The 19,517-nt window shown below is 40.5% G+C and overlaps 2 protein-coding genes across 2 annotated transcripts in view; both read right to left on the bottom strand.

Moving 5' to 3' along the window:
- ZBTB11 (zinc finger and BTB domain containing 11) overlaps positions 1-12,456 on the bottom strand; it is a 30,279-nt gene extending 17,823 nt beyond the window's left edge. The window contains exons 1-3 of the mRNA XM_040225615.1: positions 10,478-12,456; positions 3,052-3,287; positions 2,003-2,234 (exon numbers count right to left, since the gene is read on the bottom strand). Coding sequence (XP_040081549.1) covers positions 2,003-2,234; positions 3,052-3,287; positions 10,478-10,787 — 778 coding nt within the window. The 5' untranslated portion in view covers positions 10,788-12,456. The remainder of the gene's footprint in view (positions 1-2,002; positions 2,235-3,051; positions 3,288-10,477) is intronic.
- Positions 12,457-13,908: 1,452 nt separating this feature from the next.
- On the bottom strand, positions 13,909-19,105 carry RPL24 (ribosomal protein L24). The gene is made up of 6 exons (XM_040225603.1): positions 19,001-19,105; positions 18,794-18,869; positions 18,175-18,285; positions 15,489-15,625; positions 14,633-14,696; positions 13,909-14,033 (listed from the first exon to the last, which is right to left on the bottom strand). The coding sequence occupies exons 1-6, from the start codon at positions 19,003-19,005 to the stop codon at positions 13,953-13,955; spliced, it is 474 nt and encodes a 157-aa protein (XP_040081537.1). The 5' UTR covers positions 19,006-19,105; the 3' UTR covers positions 13,909-13,952.
- Between the last annotated feature and the right edge of the window lie 412 nt (positions 19,106-19,517).

Genomic DNA, 19,517 nt, shown 5'->3' with positions numbered 1-19,517 from the left:
CTCCATGCCCTCAATGCAGGGGGCATGGGTTTGATACCTGATGAGGAAACTAGATCCCACATGTTCCAACTAAGTGTTCACATGACATGACTAATCGTCCCACATGCCACAACTAAGACCCAGAACAGCCAAATAAAGAAATAATTTTTTTTTTAATGTGCAAGACTTTTATGGAAAAACGTAAAACTTTATTAATTCAATGTAACTCCTATCAAAATACATTTTTCTTCCTTTTGTGGAAGTAGATAAGCTGCTTTAAGTTTATGTGAAAGAGCAAAGGCCTATGAATAACTAAGACTCACCAGAGTAACAAAGAGGAAGATTTCCATTATCATTATAAAGATAAGGTAGACCAAGCAATAATGGTGTAATGGTGGGGGTGGGGGGTGGGGGGCAGACAACCAACAGACTACAAAAAAATGTAGAATCAGTACCAAACATGTGAACATTTGTTTTTTAAGAGAATTTGCATGGTGGATGGGTAGGTAGAGGAAGTTTTCACTAAATTCTGAGATAAGTTATCAAAATGGGAAAAAATGAAATCAAATATTTATCTCACACCATTAAAAAAATTCCAAACAGATTAAAAGTTAATATGAATGAGAAGCTATAATACATGAAAGTACCTTTATGAATGAGTAGGGAAGAAATTTTTGAAAGCATAAACAACAATGTATTCAACAATAGTAAAGTAGGTAACAAGAAAACAGATGTACATTTTATCATTTTTAAATATTTACATATATCTTACAATTAGTCTATTTAAAAATCAAACAAAGATTTTAATAATGTCTACTTCACTTGCTATTGCTATTTGCTGAACAAAATATAAAAATAAGCATATGGAATGAAGAATAATCGAGGTATTTTCCTGAAATAATGATAGGATGCTGTGCTGCAGTTATCTGGGAAGCAGAGATTTCATTTGCTGTAAGCTGCTGAGAAACAAGAGAGCAGCAATCTTCTTTCTGCTTCAGATGCAAGGAAGATAAAGAAAAAATTTCAAAGCTAATATATCAAGACTACACTTGTGATAAGTTTTATTATTCAGATGGCCCAGAATAAGACGTATTTTCTCCTCTGAATCACCAAAGTAAATATCAAATCTAGAATGTAATGCTCCTCTATGCTTCATAAAAGCTTTTGTTCATCACTGTATCCCTAGAGCCCGGCCAGTTCCTTGCACAAAGGGGATACCTGAGAAATCTTTTTTAGTAATTCAACATAAAGCTACTGTTAAAAAATATATACATATGAATTTACCTTCCCAGAGTAAGATAGAAAAGGATCAGCGACTAACTAGGTAAGTATTATATACCTGAATAAAGTCACTTTTTTGCTTCAGAAAGGGGAAATGACAGTTCACACAGTGGTGTCACTTATTTAAGAGTTACAGCAAAGTAACAGTATAAGAAAATGTATAAATAGGGTTACCTATTTTAATGCTTCCTAAATTTTCATTTGTTCACTCCTAAGCCAATATATAAATTCTAGTGAGGCCAAAAGAAAGTCAAATTACTCATTTACAATAATACTGATAATTAAAAAAGAAAAAAGACATCTGGAATTCTGATTATTCTATACTGACAATGTGATTATCAAATCTACATGAATGATGATTATCAATCTTAAAAAATGAAAAACAACAGACATACAGAAGTCTTTATAATTATATGTCCAACACGTAAGATTCAATCAGTCAATTTTAAAATAATATGTTTACTTGGTACGGATTTCTCTCAAACTGTTTTAACAACGTAAATCCCAGAAATTCTACTAGTGCTACCACTGTCTTGCCTAACAGGCAGTGGTAAGAGATGACAGGCTTTTCATATATCTACCTTGGAAACCTTTCTAAAAGGAAGGAGCTTACAGTTCAGCTTAGTCTGGTGCTATAAATGGGCTTCTTCCACTTGAGCATAGATCCTAAGTTTGTAAGATACACACACCCTTCTTCCAGTATGTACTTATTAACAAACAAAGAGTATCAGAAAATTCTTACCAGAAAGATCCACCACTGCCTCGTGACTGGAAACAGCTCCCTTCTCAATAAAAAGATCTCGAAAATATTCACTATTAGCTGATAGAACAGATTTATGAGCTTTGTACTCTTCTCCTTCAATTAACAAAGTAACGTCACAGAACTGGTTAGAGAGCCTCTGTTCATTCAGCTGTTTTAAGACAGCCTGACAATGTTTTGGAGAAGAACGTTTCACCACTCCTCTGGTGTCAACCTATCAAAATAAGTTGGAGACCAAGAGTTGCATTATATATCATTTGTATTCTCACCCTTAGCAAAATTTAAAAGAAGACACATTATTCATTTGTAAAAATTCCACTAATATGAATAGTCCAGTATTTTTTATTACCTGTGTATTTACATAAAAAGATATGTCGTACTCACTATCTTCTGCTATGTTCACTTTACTTGATCCAGTGAAAACCTACATCTCATTTCCTACTGCCTCCTTTTATTAGTCAGAAATTTATCTGATAATGTAAGACACTAATGCAGGCAAAAAACAAAGACCTAGCCAGTTTAATTTTACCTTGCTGCATGACCCACAGACTGCTTCCAGAAATGTATTCTGGCTACCTGTACCAATATACCAATTAAAAAGATGAGGGGAGGAATAATTAACAGCAAATCAACAAGTTACATTCTGAGGAGAAGAAACAACATGAAAATTTATGATTAAGGAAGAGGCACTATTAGAAACATTTAGCACATGTACCTGGTGGCTCAGATAGTAAAACAATCTGCCTGCAATGCAGGAGACCGGTGTTCGAGTCTGGAAGATCTTCTGGAGAAGGGAATGGCAAGCCATTCCAGTACTCTTGCCTGGAGAATTCCATGGACAGAGGAGTCTGGTGGGCTACAGTCCATGGGGTGGCAAAGAGTCTGACAGAAGTGAGGACTAACACTTTAGCACATGTAACATGTAATAGTGACGGTACCAACAGGGAAGCAGCTTTAGAGGTTCAAGAAAAAATACTATAAATACTAACACTAGTTACAGATGTAAAAGCTGAATGGAAAGCTCCACTTACAAACACAAGTTCATGTTTGGATACTGGCTTCTTTTTCGCAGGCTTGGAAGCTGTAGTTGGAGGCGAAGTAAAGTTGCTCAGGTCATCCTCTGATTCATTACTTTCTTCCCCAGATTCAAGATCTAGTCCCAATTCTTCCAGCATTTCTGAAGCATCTGATATAGGACGTGAGCGATCTAGTTTCTCCTGGCATTTGCTACATTGTTTAATGTAATCTTTGACTTGCTTTAATATACCTACAATGAAATAAAAATTAACTAATCAAATTTGATACTGCTCTCATTTGAAAACTAAAGATTACACTAATTATTTAATCTTTGTACACTAATGCATATTCAAGTGCATGTGTACAGACACATGCATGGCTGTACAGTATGTAGTGAACTCTTTAAGATACATTTTTTTCTTCAAAGACATGTTATAAATGACAATCTGTTTCCATGCTGACAGACTGCTTTGTTATTTACTCTTACCATGCATTTACTCACCATAAAAGGATTATGCAGCACCGCCCATTTCCACGTCAGATTCAACTCACTTATGCAATAGGAACTATATGAAATTGTCAATATTCAACTGCTTTTTTTTTAAATTTAATTTAATTAATTTATTTATTTCTAATTTATTTATTTTTTATTTTACTTTACAATTCTGTATTGGTTTTGCCATACATTGACATGAATCCACCACGGGTGACTTTTATAAACAGTAATACTGTGGCTCATGCTAGTAACACCCCACTCTGTGAACATGAGCCCTGACCATGTTTTGGTCAATGGAGTATGAACGGATATGATGGATATCATTTGTTATCAGAAGCTTTAACTCCTTGCCCCCTCAAAGGACATTCAAGTGCATGGGTACTTGAATGTGTCCTGGAACATACTATATTCCAGGGGGATAATGTCCATTAGCCTGAACTACAGATGAAAAAAAAACAGGTGGAGCCAATCTGCAACCTGTACAGGATCACAACCAAAACTTGTAATGGGTGTAAAATCTCATCTCTGAAAGCAAAGATTTTAGGGTTTTATTAAATAACAGTATACACAATCTTTGAACTGTGGCGTTGGAGAAGACTCTTGAGAGTTCCTTGGACTGCAAGGAGATCAAATCGGCCAATCCTAAAGGAAATCAATCCTGAATATTCATTGGAAGGACTCCTGCTGAAGCTTCAATATGTTGACCACCTGATGCAAAGAGCCGACTCATAGGAAAAGACCCTGATGCTGGGAAAGATCGAAGGCAGGAGGAGAAAGGGATGACAGGATGAGATGGTTGGATGGCATCACTGACTTGATGGAAATGAGTTTGAGCAGGCTCCAGGAGACTGTGAAGGACAGGGAAGCCTGGCGTGCTGCAGTCCATGGGGTTGCAAAGAGAGAGACATGACTGAGCGACGGAACAACAATACACAATCTAACAAAAGTTGATTATACACAAACCATTCACAAAACCCTATTTTAAATGTCAATTTCCAACTCAGCATGCTGAGGGGTGGGGGGGCGGGGGGCGGAGTAGGAAGCAGGGAGGAATATTTTACATGCACACATACCCTCTCCATCATACTTGTAAGGGAGGACCACCAATTACTTGTCATTCTACAGACAAGAAAAATGAAGCCCTAAAAGTTAAGTTACATCTAGTAAACTACGTAAGTCTGCCCTGAGAAGCCATGTGGTTTTCAGGATATGCTATGTACCCTGAAACATTGAGCCAGGATGCTATTTATCCATCCCTATGGCAGAACTTCTCCCACAATCCCCAAGTAAAATGCAAATGAAGACTTGTTACCTAAAATGATACAGAAAGTGAAAAGTGAAGTCACTCAGTTGTGTCTGACTCTTTGTGACCCCATGGACTATACAGTCCATGGAATTCTCCAGGCCAGAATACTGGAGTGGGTAGCCTTTCTCTTCTCTAGAATATCTTCCTAAACCAGGGATCAAACCCAGGTCTCTTTACCAGCTGAGCCACTAGGGAATCCTTATATTGTAAATTCCTGAAAAGAGTTTCAAAATGACAAATTATACTAAGTTCCTTGAATTCCAACTTTCTGACAGTATTTGAGTAAATTTCTCAAACTGTTTTTGAGAAATATAGTAAATATGTTTCCCATACTTACTAAAAAAAAAAGTATACACTGGATGAATAAATTCAGAAAATTATACTGATTTTTATAGCTATACAAATGAATTTCATCATATTAGAAGCTGAGTTCTACAGTAACCTGTTAACATAGAAATCTGCCCAATTTATTTGTTCACCACCCCCCACCCAGAATATAGCAAGAAATATTAGCATTAAATACAACTTTTATAAGAAAGGTGTTTATATGTGCACAGATAAGAGAGGAACAGAGGTTATAGTCTAGTTTCTGAAAATATTAATTAAAGTCAACAATAAGTCTACACCTATATTAGATATAGCAAACAAGTTTTAACAGACTGATAATAAACGAGTTGAAATGAAACATTTCTGAAGATGAGTGGCTGTGATGGCTGCACAACAATGTGAACAGTGTGCATTTAATGTCACTCAACTGTACACTTACAAATGCTTAAAGTGGTAAGAAAAACACATGGGTATGTTAGTTGGAGAAGAAATAGAAAGAGAATATATACACACACATATATATATACATATTTCTAAGTAAGAACCATACTTAGTAAATAAAGAGCTGCTCTGGAAATTTCCAAGTCCAAAATAAAGATGACAAGAAGAAACAGTTCTCTCTAATTAACTTTGGTTGTATTTCTAAAAAATTTTACAATGCTACACAGTTCAGCATATTCTGCATACAGCAGATATTTTATTAATATTAATCAAACTAAAACCAGTTGAGTTAAAACCACTGGAGAAATTACAGAGAAAGCATATGAATGAAATGAAAACTACTGGAGCTTCCCTGGTGGTCTGGTGGTTGAGAATCTGTCTTCCAAAGAAGGGGTATCAGGTTAGATCCCTGGCTGTGGAACTGAGATTCCACAAGCTGCCAGGGAACTATGCCCACATACCGCAAGGAAGACCCAGTGCAGCCAAAACAAAAATTAAAGAATAATGAAAAATACAAGGAAAAGTTGCACACACACACACAATGATTAATTACTGTATTAGAGTGGGTCAATTGTCCAAAGAAATCATCCTGTTTCACAGGTCCTTTAACTCAAGTGTTGGTGTTCTGATGGGATCATTTCAAATCCAGCTTTACAGATTCAGGAACTTGATCTCTAGAGCTTGCCTAGAGCTGATTAAGCTGAAAGAATCTGACTCAAATTAATCACTGAAGAGACATCAACATATGTGAGTGAGTATTTTCATTTTGAGACTGGGTAACTACAACAAGGGGTAGAAAACTACTTAATGCAGGAAAATTAGAATCCACTGACCAGCTTTGTGACCATGTTCCAAGTTACTAACCTCTCTGTGCCTGTGTTATCATCATCTGTAAAATGGGGATAAGCGCACTTACCTCACAGAATGTCACAGTGATAAAATATTAATATTTCTAAGTCACTTTGAACAGTATCTGATATAAGGTAACTACTACTACTACGTAAGTGTTAGAAAATGCTCAAAGGTCAACTTTTCTGGTACCTTGAAAATGTCTACATAAAATACCAGATTAGCATTAAGAGGTTCTTTACTGAGCCCAGTGGGTAAATGGCCTCTGATAAAACAACCTGAAGAACAGTTTCTCACTCTAGAGCAGGGGTTCTCAATCTCAACAGTGTAGACATTTTGGGCTAGATGCTTCTTGCTGTGGGGCAGGGAGAATAAGTAGGCTGTCCTGTCCTGCATCCTGTGAAATGTTTAGGAGCATCCCTGCCTCTACCCAACCAGAGGTCAGTCAACAGTCACCGCCACCAGTTACCACAACCAAAAGTTTCTGGACACAGATGTTCTTTGGAAGGCGAAACTGTGCAGGGTTGAGAACCACTGCTCTAGAGATCTACCAGAATGAACAATTTGCTCCTGTCAACAGTTCAAGAACCTCTCCCCTCCCCATCAGTGGTGAGGCCCAGAGTATTGGCTCCTATTTCTAGCTCCTTCCTGTATTAGTCACTCTGGTTTGTTTGTTTTCTTCAAAGTTACAAAATAGTTGCAGCTGTATTTGCCTAGATCCAGTTCTTGATGCGTTTTCAAGGATTACACACTCTTTTTCTAAATTAGATAAGGGCAGCATTGATTTATCCCCATAGAACAAGTCAGTTCTTTGGATAGGAAGCTCTGCTTATAGCTAATTTAACCTATTACATGATTTTGGTAGCTTAATCTTTTTTCCTACTAATTCAATTTTTTTCTTCACATTCTGCATTAACTGTAGATCCCCATGAGTCAGCATTTGATGGAGGCAGGGGAGTCATTTATTTTGAAACTCCAGCATACGATTACAATACAGGATAAAATAACGGGGTGAGAATTATATCTATTAACATTTTACATTCTTAAATAAATTTGCTATATGTCAACATTAGACACTGAGTTTTTCACTGTGCTCAAACAAGTGAAGTTGCGGCCCGAGTACCAGGATATAATGGCAGTGTTTATGAGGGCAGCATTCTGGAAAAAGCAGGATAATTAATGAATTCCAGTAAACTATCCTTGATTGTGAAATAGTTTTCTTCTTGGCATCTATATTGATCAAATCTTATTAGCTCCCAGATATTCTACAGGACTTTGAATATATAAATCTGAAAGTCCATTTGCAGCGTATGACACATTAAAAGCTAATAATTAAAAATGTTTGTTTTATCAATATCAGTTCCAGGTCTAATGACGTTTGCTAAGTCACTGCAGTCGTGTCCGACTCTGTATGACCCCATAGACAGCAGCCCACCAGGCTCCCCCGTCCCTGGGATTCTCCAGGCAAGAACACTGGAGTGGGTTGCCATTTCCTTCTCCCTAAGGACCTTTATTTTTTTCTATATATAGTTTTGTTAGTTTCTTTTTTCTTTTTAGCTGCCCTGAGGGGCATGCTGGATCTTAGTTCCCTAACCAAGGAACCACTGGACTATCATGGAAGTCCCTAGTGTTGTTAATTTTAATAGATTTATAGTAAACAAATAAGCAAAGTGTTCATGTAACAAACATCAAAATGAATAGCTAATAATCGAGAGCAAACTCTTCTGATACTTACTATGAATTCTCATCTTAAATAAAGAAAAAACCAAGGAGATAAAATAGTATGATAAACTCACTACATTAACAAAAATAGCACTTATACGAAAAATACTACTTACCAAAACATAAGAAAAATTAGTGAGAAAAGCAGTGCTACTTTACAGTTTTGCCTGTCTTTTTAATGTGTCATTTAACAAAAGACACGATCATATATGCATTCAATATAATGCCATATAGCACATGTGATAAACTCCACTGTATACTCCTGAGACAATGAGTGAAAAGGAAAATGGTGCCTTAGTATTATGAATATAATTTTGACTTTGGGGATTCTCTTAAAGGATCTCAGAGCCTCTGAGTTCTGCGGTTTAGTACAAAACTTAAGAGAACAGCTGTCTGGACATTCAAAGGACTTCAAAATTCTACACATCCTTCAATGTATTTCTTATTTTAAAAAGACGAACATAAACACAGTCTCAGGAGTTTTTGTCTTTTAAGACACTTCATACTGAAAAAACCAAAATACTGGATTAGTTATCACTCACAGATAATCAATTTAGAGAAGGAAAATTCTGAACATTAAACTCATTTAGCACCATATAATTAAAGAAAAGTCTGAAATCCCAAAGGTCACCTCCTGGTGCTTTTTTCCCATCTGCAATATAGAAACATAAATGTTTCCAATTTACATGGTTTGATGAAGCTTAAATAGGTGATAGGGCTTCCCAGGTGGCACAAAAGTAAAGAATCCTCCTGCCAGCGCAGGAAAGGCAAGAGACACCGGCTGGATCTCTGGGTTGGGAGGATCCCCTGGAAAAAGAGAATGGCAACCCACTCCAGAACTCTTGCCTGAAAAATTGCATGGACAGAGCAGCCTAGCGGGCTACAGTCCAGGGGGTCACAACGAGTCGGACACGACTGAACACATATACACAAATATGTGAAAATAAGTGCTCAGCACTATACTTGCATGAAAAACTTGACCTGTTTTTCTTCAGCTATAATTATGTTAACATGCCATAAAATATTAAACCTGAGACGTGTATCTCTAAACAAATCAATCTTAACAAACTGCAGCATTTACTTCGTATTATTCCTTCACAGTTGTGTCTCTTTACAGGAACTCAATTTAGATATTGGTTTAAAATATAATATAAATTAAGGGAAAGCATTTTAGAATACAGAGCTGGACTGTTTTTGAAAACACGAAAGCAGCAAAACGAAATATTCAACAAATGTCATGAACTGAAAAGAACTTCGAGAAATTATTCTGTAGTCGAACTTCCTAACTCACAGCCAAGTTACCGTTAATTTCTGTAGAGCCATGCGGAATCCTTCCTAACAAAACCTCTTCTATAGGCCTGCAAACTTTTATTAATTATAACCCAACAATCTGAATACTCATCAACTTTTTGTAGAGGGCGGTTAAAAAAAAAAAACCAACCAACCAACCAACCAACCAAGGGTCCTTTCTCTCCTTCCCTAATCTGGCTCCCAAGGAATTAAACTCTAGAGCCACACTCCCCCGGACCAGAACAATCACAGAAACCGCATCTTTTCTGGGTTGACGTAGTGCCTCAGTTTCCAAACCGCTCTTCACAATATCAAAGAAGAGGACATTAAAATATCCAGAATTGAGAGCATCTATTACATTCCTATCCTAAAAACTAGGCTCAAATGATTGGCTCCACAGTCACTCAAAATCACTGCTGCACAAAATTGCATGATTTCTTATTCACGCCGTGGCACAATCATGAACCGTGGTAAGTAGGTCCACAAAACCTCAAGTTCACTGGCCAACAAGCTAGGGGAAGGCACGCAGAAGGCGGCTGGGCTGGGGGCGGACGGTGCTACTCCTAGACCATCAGCGTAAGCAAGAGATCAGAGCGCAGCAGCCGCAACGGGCGCCCAGAAGCTTCCGCTAAGAACGAGCCGCCTCATCCCGCGCGGCCGAAGGAGGCGGGCCCAAGGCAGCCCGCGCGTCCCGGCCCCTCCCCGAGGCTGGGCCGGCCCCCGGGGAAGCCCCCTTCGCCCCACCCCAGGCCAGGGCCCGCCCCCAGCTTTCCCGGCCTCCTTCCTGTGGGAAGTGCGGCTCCTTTCGTGTCCCCCACCCTCTGGGCTATGCCTGGCAGGCGCTTCGCCGCCGGGCACAGGTCAGGCTAGATCGGTTAGTGGAGTGCGGGGGGAGTCTGCGGGGAACCTCACACTCGCGGATGCACAGACGGGCCTGCCTTTGCCTGCGGGCCTTGCCTGGGACCGAGCCGCCAGCCCGCCCTCCCTCTCGCCGCGGGCGAGGTCGTACCTCGCCACCAATACGTCTTGGACAAGTCGTGCCAGGTCTGATGCTGGGTGTGGTGAGTGCCGCCCGGGCCCAGGTGCGCAGCCTCGATGAGCCCCCGGCGCCGCTCGGGCTGCAGCACCACCTCCAGCTCGGCGAACGTCTTGCGGTGCCGTTGCCGCCGCTGGTAGTACAAGGTTCCGTCCCGCACCACGTAGCAAGCGGCCGCCTTGCGGATTTTACGCTTGACATTGCCCTCGGTGCCTGGCGCGTACGGCTCGCACTCGTTCGTCAGGTAGCGCAGGATGGCCTGGTAGCTTTCTTCGCTTGACATAGCTGACGGCGGCTCCCTGAAGGCGCCTGTCAGTGGCAGGGAAGGAAGACAGCGCACTAGCTCCGGGCGGATGCAACAGCAGCGGCGGTACTATGGGAGGACCAGTTGTGTCTGCAGGGAGTGCTCTTCGACGGCGCCCGCAGCGCAGAGGGAGAACGGACGAGTTGGTAACCAGGAGGAACTGCACTTCTCCAGCGCGCGGTATCCGCTGGCGACTGACAAAATGGCTGCTGCACCACCGGAAGTGACGCAAATCAAGGGCAGTGGGTGAGGGAGCTGAGCCCTGATTGGAGCGCAATGGCTTTCTGGCTTGATCTAGCCAACTGAGTGACGTCAGGACTGCGGGCGGACATTTTGGAAGCGGGTAGGCCCTTCCTGGGAGAGCCAAGTGGTTTTGAGCAGACATATTAAGTCCTGGCAGTTTCCCTTTTTTAATTTTCCCCTTCTTTCCCTTGCTCTGAGCACGTGTAGGAGCTGCTGGGCAGTTGTTAACTCTGTCTGATACCCCAAAGGACTCTTCTCCGTCTGCGTTTTGAGACAACCGAAAACATAAAATTTTGAGGTCTACAGCCCCTGAATATAAGACCAAAGAAAGTCCTTTCACGTGGAAATGTAGTTTCCTGTCCAGTGTTACAAAATTTAAATCCATCCGTGGTAGGAGTTACTGTAGTTGCTAAGTTACTGCTGCTTCCAAACTACCCGTGGATAGTCGGTATTTTTCTGCAGTGATCAGCTTATGTAGTGACAATTTACCTATTAAGTCAATCATGTTGGTAAGGAGCGGTGAAAAGGTGCTAGCTTTTTTTTTTTTTTTTTTAGTTTGGGGAAAAAAAAAACACTCGGTTTTACACCCAACATATACTGAATGCACCAAAGGCCACGGCGATTCGAACTGCACTTTCCAAGATTTTAAACTGGTAGACGGGAGGGGTCGCCCTGGTCACCTCTCCGTGGACTGAGTCAGCCTTGCAGTTAGGAGACTCAGGCCTACGACATTCCAAACCACCCGGGGTCTGGCACTTAGGTGCTTTACTGGAGCCTGAAAACTCTGAGCCAACCCTCTCCTGACCCTGCCTAGGTCTGCAGTCGCTGAGTGAGGCGCTGAGCCCTGCAGAGACAGGTGAGGGCCGACTGCAGGTGAAAGCTGGGCTCAGAAAGCGGGGTACAAGGCACTTGCCAGTGGGGACTGCAACAATTAACAAACGGCATGCTTGAATCTTCTGGCTGTAGCTAAGTGAGCTTCCAGTCCCTGAGGAAAAATATAACTACCAGGCCTGGGGTTTACTTAGGGCCACTCATTTCAGACCACAGCTAGGGGAGGGAGGTATTCGAAGGTGGAGACACATCCCTACCCAGAACTAATGTCCAAATCCACTCTTCATGGGATGTGTATGTTTCAATGTTTCCGTATGAAATGTCTTATAAAACTGATGTAAATAGATTGAAATGTTAAGTAAACAATTTCTACATGGCCAAGAGAAGCTGTTAGAAATTTCTTCTCATGCCAAACACAACCGGAGATTCTCCTGTGCCTTCGAGCCAATAGAGAAGTTTTAATAAAATGTTATACAACTGGTCCAGTGGTCTTACTGAGAAAAGCTAAAACTTCCTGTCCTATGAGAACAGGTGTTTAGCATTTTGGGTTTCCCTGGTGGCTCAGATGGTAGAGAACTTGCCTGCAATACCGGAGAGACCCATGTTGGATCTCTGGGTCGGGAAGAGCCTCTGGAGAAGGAAATGGTAATGCACTCCAGTATTCTTGCCTGGAGAATTCCATAGACAGAAGACCCTAGCAAGCCATAGGCGACGGGGTTCCCACAACTGAGTGACTAACAGTTTCATTTAGTGTCTATATCCTCCTAAACCAAGCTATTCATGATGGAAAGATAATCCAAATAGGGCAGTTCCATTTTAGACATTTAAGACCAGAAAAACAGTGCTTTAAGGGGACATTTTATTGTGTTCAAAAGAAAGAATATGTACCTCTGTATTCATGTTTATTTTGATTGACCTTTTTTCTTAAAATTTCATTTAAAAAAATTACAATAGGGAATTCTAAGGCTGGTTAAGACTCAGCCTTCCAGTGCTGGGAGTGTGGGTTCCATTCCTGGTCAGGAAGCTAAGATCCACATGCCACAGGATGCAGCCAAAAAAATAAAATAAAATTTAACTATTCCTATATATAAAACCACATTTCTCAAGAGGATGTAGCTTATTTCTTTTTGTATCCTTGCAACTTGGTGGTGTGGAGTGCTGGTACTTTCGATGATCTAACTTTCGTAGATGTGCAAGCCTCTTAACACCAATTATGAGTCCTATTTTTCATATAACAATTACATAATACAGTAACTTGTAACTTGAACATCAGCAGGCTACTCAAGACATTTTTGCAATTTTAAGGACAGCTCTGTCAGACTCCCAGCTCAAGAACTATTTTTTTCTAATACTCAAGAGGTTGCATCTTTGGGGAATTCCACGGCAGTCCAGCAGCAAATTCAATGCTATGGGCCTGGGATTTGATCCCTGGTTGGGAACTAAGGTGCCAAAAGCATCACACCACAGACCCTTCATCCCTCCAAAAGTGTAGTCTTCATTTAAGCTTATTTTCTGGAAGCGAGAGCAGATAATACAGTTGAGTCTTAAGTAGTTTTAGCTCAGCTATAAGCTAATGGTTAAAAGGTGAGATACTACAGAACCAAAGGCATCCCCAATAATGAAATGTGTCTATCATGGAAAAGGCTACTTTTACAAGAAAACAGCCCATTAAAAATGCTTTCTTTTTGCAAACAGAAGTGATAGGAAAAAAAAAAAACAAAAACCCCGCATCTTTTAGCAATCAACCCGGACTACAATCTATACAACAAAATGCAGTCTGAAATCTACATAATGCAACATGTGTCCTTACAGCCTCAGCTGAGTACGGACTGCATTTAACCAAACAGCTCTTATTTACAGATGAATATTTAACATCTCTCCATCTAAAAGACTTGTATTAGGATTAGTAGGGGGCATTATTCCTGAGAAATGAACTCTTTAACGAGTACTTAGCTCTTACATTCTTCACTGCTATTAATTGCGTAGGCCAAACATGCCTGCTTTAAGAGTAAAAATTCCACCACAATCTAGTTATAGTCAGATCTTTATTTAAAAATCCAATCTGCCAACTTAGCGTTTTCCACCAACTCGAGGAGCAGAAACCTTCACAGGCTTCACAATCTTTTGCTTAGGTGCTGCCTTTGTGGGAGCCTGTAAAAAGAGAACATGTTATGTGGCATTATCCCATGTGAGTTTTTCTTTTCTTTCAATTACTGCTCTTATGCCCATATTGTTTGAATCCTAGATTGTGTTCCTAATATAAAGAACTCTCCTCAAAAGTTAAAATTCTACCTTTATATGAAATATAAATGTAAGCCAAAGAGGAAGACTGAAGTAAAAGATACAACTAGATGCAGTGTGGGATCCTCAATTATATCTTAAGAACAGAAAAAGGTCCAATGCTAATTTTCTGGTTTTGAAATTTTTACTATGGTTATCTAAATGGTTTAGCACTGATAAAAACTGAGTAAATTCTGAACATTACAGAAAATTTTTACTGAAAACCTAGAATTATTTCAAAATAAACTTTGCCTTTCTCTCATTTCTATATAGCACTTACAGACACATTTAAGGCTCTAGCAAAGGACCTCTTTGGAGTCCTAAATCACTCACCTAAAAACCAATCATGGACATCATTTTCACTAAAGCCTTACACTAAATTCCTTAAAAAAATTTTCATATACCACAATCTGAGTTAAAAATGAATCCTGTTGCTCTAAATGAGAAATCTTAGATAATCCAACAATTACCTTTGCAGCAGCCATTGCTGTCTTTTTAGATGCTTGCTTAGCCTTTTTTGCTTCCTTGGCAGCCCTGCGGAGTTAAAAACAACAAGCAAAAACCACGTTACTCCTTAAGGGTAAGCTTATTAACAAAAGGCTATAACAAGCAAAATGCACTTTTTTTGACTGCAAGGAGATCCAACCAGTCCATTCTAAAGGAGATCAGTCCTGGGTGTTCTTTGGAAGGAATAATGCTAAAGCTGAAACTCCAGTACTTTGGCCACCTCATGCGAAGAGTTGACTCATTGGAAAAGACCCTGATGCTGGGAGGGATTGGGGGCAGGAGGAGAAGGGGACGACAGAGGATGAGATGGCTGGATGGCATCACTGGACGTGAGTTTGGGTAAACTCCGGGAGTTGGTGATGGACAGGGAGGCCTGGCATGCTGCGATTCATGGGGTCGCAGAGGAGGACACAACTGAGCGACTGAACTGATAACAAGCAAAAAGCACTTTACTCCTTTAAGGGTACAGCTTATTAACAAAAGGCTAGTGTTTGGGGAAAGTAGAAATAACATACTCCTTCACCATCTGCAGTTATTTGTATGATAAATCCAAAGGATTTAATAACAAATGTGATTAACCACATCAGCTTAACATTAGAAACTGTATAGTACCTTTATAACTGCATAGAGAATTTCAACAAATCATTTAGACTTTATATAAACTTCTGTATTATTAAACATGAACATTTGCAACTGACAATCCTTATAAAGATTCAAGTATCACAACACAAAATAACAATAGATTAAGATTCTATTCTGTAAACCCATACATAACCTAAATTCCATATAACTGAAATGGCCCATAGTGAGATTTCTTACCTGATAGCTTGTTCTCGTTGAGCCTTCCTAACTTCAGGTTTCTGATTCCTCTTGGCCATTATATCAGCCAGAGAAGCACCAGTTATGGCCCTTTGGAATTTGACTGCACGGCGAGTTCTTTTCTTTTGAATTTCTTCCTACAGAACAAAAAGATGGTAAGCATGCTTAGAAACCTTGCTTCATGAATGTGGGAGAGAAATGAATTGTCAGAAGGCGACAAAGGAGCTCTCCCTTGGACCTTTTGCACTAATCCCATTCGTAGGGGCTCTGCCCTCTTGACTGTTTCACCTCCCAAAGGTCCCACCTCCTGACCTTGGAGGTCAAGGAATTTTGGGGAGAATACAATTCAGACCACAGGAATATTCAACCAGGAAGTTCCCTGGTGGGCCTAGTGATTAGGACTTTAGTGGTTAGCTTTCACTGCCAGTGGCTCAGGTTTAATCCCTGGTTGGGAAACTGACATTACACATGTTGCAAACCCCCCCCCCCCCACAAAAAACACCTCCCAAAGCAATTCAGGCAATTATTTGAAATGAGATATACAAATATATTTTTAAAGCATCTATATATAAAATACTGCAATATTCAGGTTAAGTTTTCCAATTATAAATTGGTTAATCCTGATTATTTACTACTTTATTTAAAAAAACAAAGTTAAACTCTAAGAAAATTAACTGAACAGTTACTTTAAGCAATTTTAGTATGATTGTTCATGACAAAGAATGTGCTTTTTGAAAAAAAATTAACCTCAAACTCTGATTTGTTTTTACTCAAAGTACTGACACTGGGAGAAACAGTCAAGTTAGAAAACTGATTAAGACAGGAAAGCCACCAAATGTTAAGGAATGTTTGAGTATCAACATAATTCAAACATTTGCTGCAGATCCTATATCAGAAATCTATAATACAGTGCTTATGAGAAGAAAGATCTTGCCTTTAACTCCAAGGAAAAATAAAATATACTCGAACTGTTTATTAAGGTAGGAATATGCAAAATATCTTAAAATTTTTAATGTGATATATGGAGAAAAGAAGACACATTTGTGGTTAGTCAAATGCTCATTTTAAACTTTATCAAGATGAAATCTTGCTGGATAAAATGCTAGTATTTACCTATTTATTATACAACTTAAAGTTGATCATTCTAAAGTATTTTTAAGTGTATAATTCAGTGGCATTGGGTACCTCTTCAGTGTTATGCAAACACCATTTCTGTCTCAAATACTTTTTCACAATACAAAACAAACTGCAACCATTGAATAAGGGCTTCCCAGGTGGCTAGTAGAAAAGAACCTGCCTGCCAATGCAGGAGATATAAGAGACACACAGGTTCGATCCCTAGGTGGGAAAGTCCTCTGGAGGGGAGGGGCATGGAAACCCATTCCAGTATTCATGCCTGGAGAATCCCATGGACAGAGGAGCCTGGCAGGCTAAGCAACAGACACAAATGAAGTGACTTAGTACGCACACATCACATTTTATTATCCATTCATCCACTGATGGGACATATGATTGTTTCCATTGTAATAGTTACAAACATCACCATACACGTTTATCTGTTCAAATCCCTGCCTATAATCCTCTCGAATATATACAGCCCTAGAACTGGAACTGGTAATTCTCTAACTTTTTGAGAAACTGCCAAATCACTTTCCACAGTGCCTGCACCATCTTCATTCAGCAATGCAGGGTTACCATTTCTCCACACCACCACCACCATTTGTAATTCCTCCCACCACCCCTCCCGCTGTTTGGATAAGGGCCATCCTAATCCTAATGTCACATTCACGGGTTTTTTAAAAAATACTGTGTTAGACATTGTTGTTGACTATGTCTGCCTCTGTGACCCCATGGACTGTAACCCACCATGCTCCTTTATGGAATTTTCCAGACTTTTTTCCTTCTCCACATCTGCCCCCCGCCCCGCATTCACTTTTAATTTAGAATTCTCCTTTCCTCTGAATTCCCATAATAATTTTCTTGCCATGTCACTCAAACTTTTTCTCAAAAATCTCTTTCATCGACCTAAAAGACCAATCCAAAAAAACACATACAGAACTTCCTGGTGGTAAAGTGGTTAAGAACCCACTGCCAATGGAGGAGACACAGGTTCCATTCTCGGCCCAGGAAGATTCCACCTGCTTGGAGCAACTAAGCCAATGAGACACAACTACTGAGCCCACAGGACTAGAGCCTGCGTTCTCCAAGGAGAAGCCACCCCACCCCAACCCCAACTACAGAAAGCCAAAGAGCAGCAACAAAGAGGCAGAGTGGCTATAAATTAAAAACACATCCAGTCTTAAGAACAAACTAATATGCTGGAAGCCTTCACGATACCTACATTAGGAATAATTCTATAAGCATTATAACCAATAACGTTTCCATAAGAACTTAGTTTCCACTCAAATATCTTAAACATGTCCACAGTGCCCTATAACTCAGGTGAGCTTTATGTAATTTACTAACTCTGAAAAGGGGATGCTGTCAAATTTCAACTCAATTTTTACTGTGAGCTGAAGATACAGTAAGGCAATCCTTGTATCAGTCATTCTCAATTCACTGTTTGATGCTCAACAGTTATAGAGTATTTTCATATACCGTCTCATTTAATTAATCTTATAAAGCAGCAACTGACGCTCAAGAGTTTTACCAACTTTAGAACATTAACAAAGTGCGTTTCACTTACCGACTGTCCCTTTTTGTGTTTTCTTCTGTAGAGGACAGTCCAGTTGATCTGACGAGGATTCCTCTTGGAAAGGAATGCCGACTCACATTTTGCATTAAGAAACTGGAAAACCTGTCATGACAAGTTCAAAGTAGAAGCCTGAGCTTGAAATTATTAGTAAATCAATAGTCTAGTGATATCCTCTCATTTTACAAAATTGAGATCCATGCAGACCAAAAGGCTTGTCACAGAACTGGCAAGAAACCGTCTCTGCGTTTGGGCCTGTCTTTTCCCGAGAGGAGACAAACCGAAGTTCATACTGAGGGGTGGGGTTCATTCTGGGAGGGATCCTGGCTCTCCTGAGATGGACCTGATATCCATAAAATAGCCAGATACCTCTCTGGCCCACTGCTGTTACAGCGGAACATTAAAATTATACAAGCTCCTAACTTCCGACCTGATTTACACTATCAAGCTCAAGACTGATTCACTTAGAGGCTTTTGACAAATACTGCACACAGGGTCCCGGTTCAAGCTTTTCAGGCACCAACAGTAACGTGGTAAAGGACCCGGCTTAGACCGAATGAGACCGGTCTTTCTTTAGAAATACACGGTACGTTTAGCCCATGCGGCCGTTCACCTTCCCGTCAGTCCGGGCGTAGCGCCTCCCATGTCCTGGGTAAATCTTGTAACCGCTGAAACTGCACAGCTCGACCCTGTAACGAAAAGCGAAAGCCCATTAGCTGGGATGGTGGGTATCTTCGGCAAGGAGAGGCCATGCCTGGGATGCCGGAAAGGCGTTCAGAGCGAAGATGGAACAGGATTGGGATGCACGGTTCCTGCTTACTTCATGGCTGCTAGCGCCGGGGAGAAAGAAAGATGGCGAAGAGAAGGAAAGGATTATGGGAAGAGGCCTTATAAGGTCGTGGGAAGGCACTCTCCTCCCACAATTCATATCCCTAACCCCGGCCCTCTGTGATGACGTCACGTCGCCTGGGCCACAAGTCTAGACTTTCCCAGCTGCTGCCCGTTTCTCCTGGAGTAATTGCGCTAGCGGCTATCGAGCCTTTGCAGGCAAAGTGGGAAGGACAGTCAAGCAGGTACGCAGGCAGGCAGTTGGTTTGAGTAATTCTAAGAGACACGTCCTACTGCAAGAAATGTGAACTGCAGAGAAGGGGCGGGGGTCCTTTCTCCTCTACTCATAGTTTCAAGTCAGTCAGTTCAGTCGCTCAGTCGTGACCAACTCTTTGCGACCCCATGAATCGCAGCACGCCAGGCCTGCCTGTCCATCACCAACTCCCGGAGTTCACTCAGACTCACGTCCATCGAGTCGGTGATGCCATCCAGCCATCTCATCCTCTGTC

The sequence above is a fragment of the Oryx dammah genome, unplaced genomic scaffold (assembly GCF_014754425.2).
Source record: "Oryx dammah isolate SB20612 unplaced genomic scaffold, SCBI_Odam_1.1 HiC_scaffold_2, whole genome shotgun sequence".
In the NCBI taxonomy this organism is placed as follows: domain Eukaryota; kingdom Metazoa; phylum Chordata; class Mammalia; order Artiodactyla; family Bovidae; genus Oryx; species Oryx dammah.
This window is presented reverse-complemented; position numbering and strand designations above follow the sequence as displayed.

Coding starts and splice junctions, on each gene's coding strand:
- RPL24 (XM_040225603.1), bottom strand. Junction 18,286..18,793: donor ACGCCCGGACTGACGGGAAG/GTGAACGGCCGC, acceptor TTGTCATGACAG/GTTTTCCAGTTTCTTAATGC. Junction 14,034..14,632: donor CAGCAATGGCTGCTGCAAAG/GTAATTGTTGGA, acceptor CTCTTTTTACAG/GCTCCCACAAAGGCAGCACC.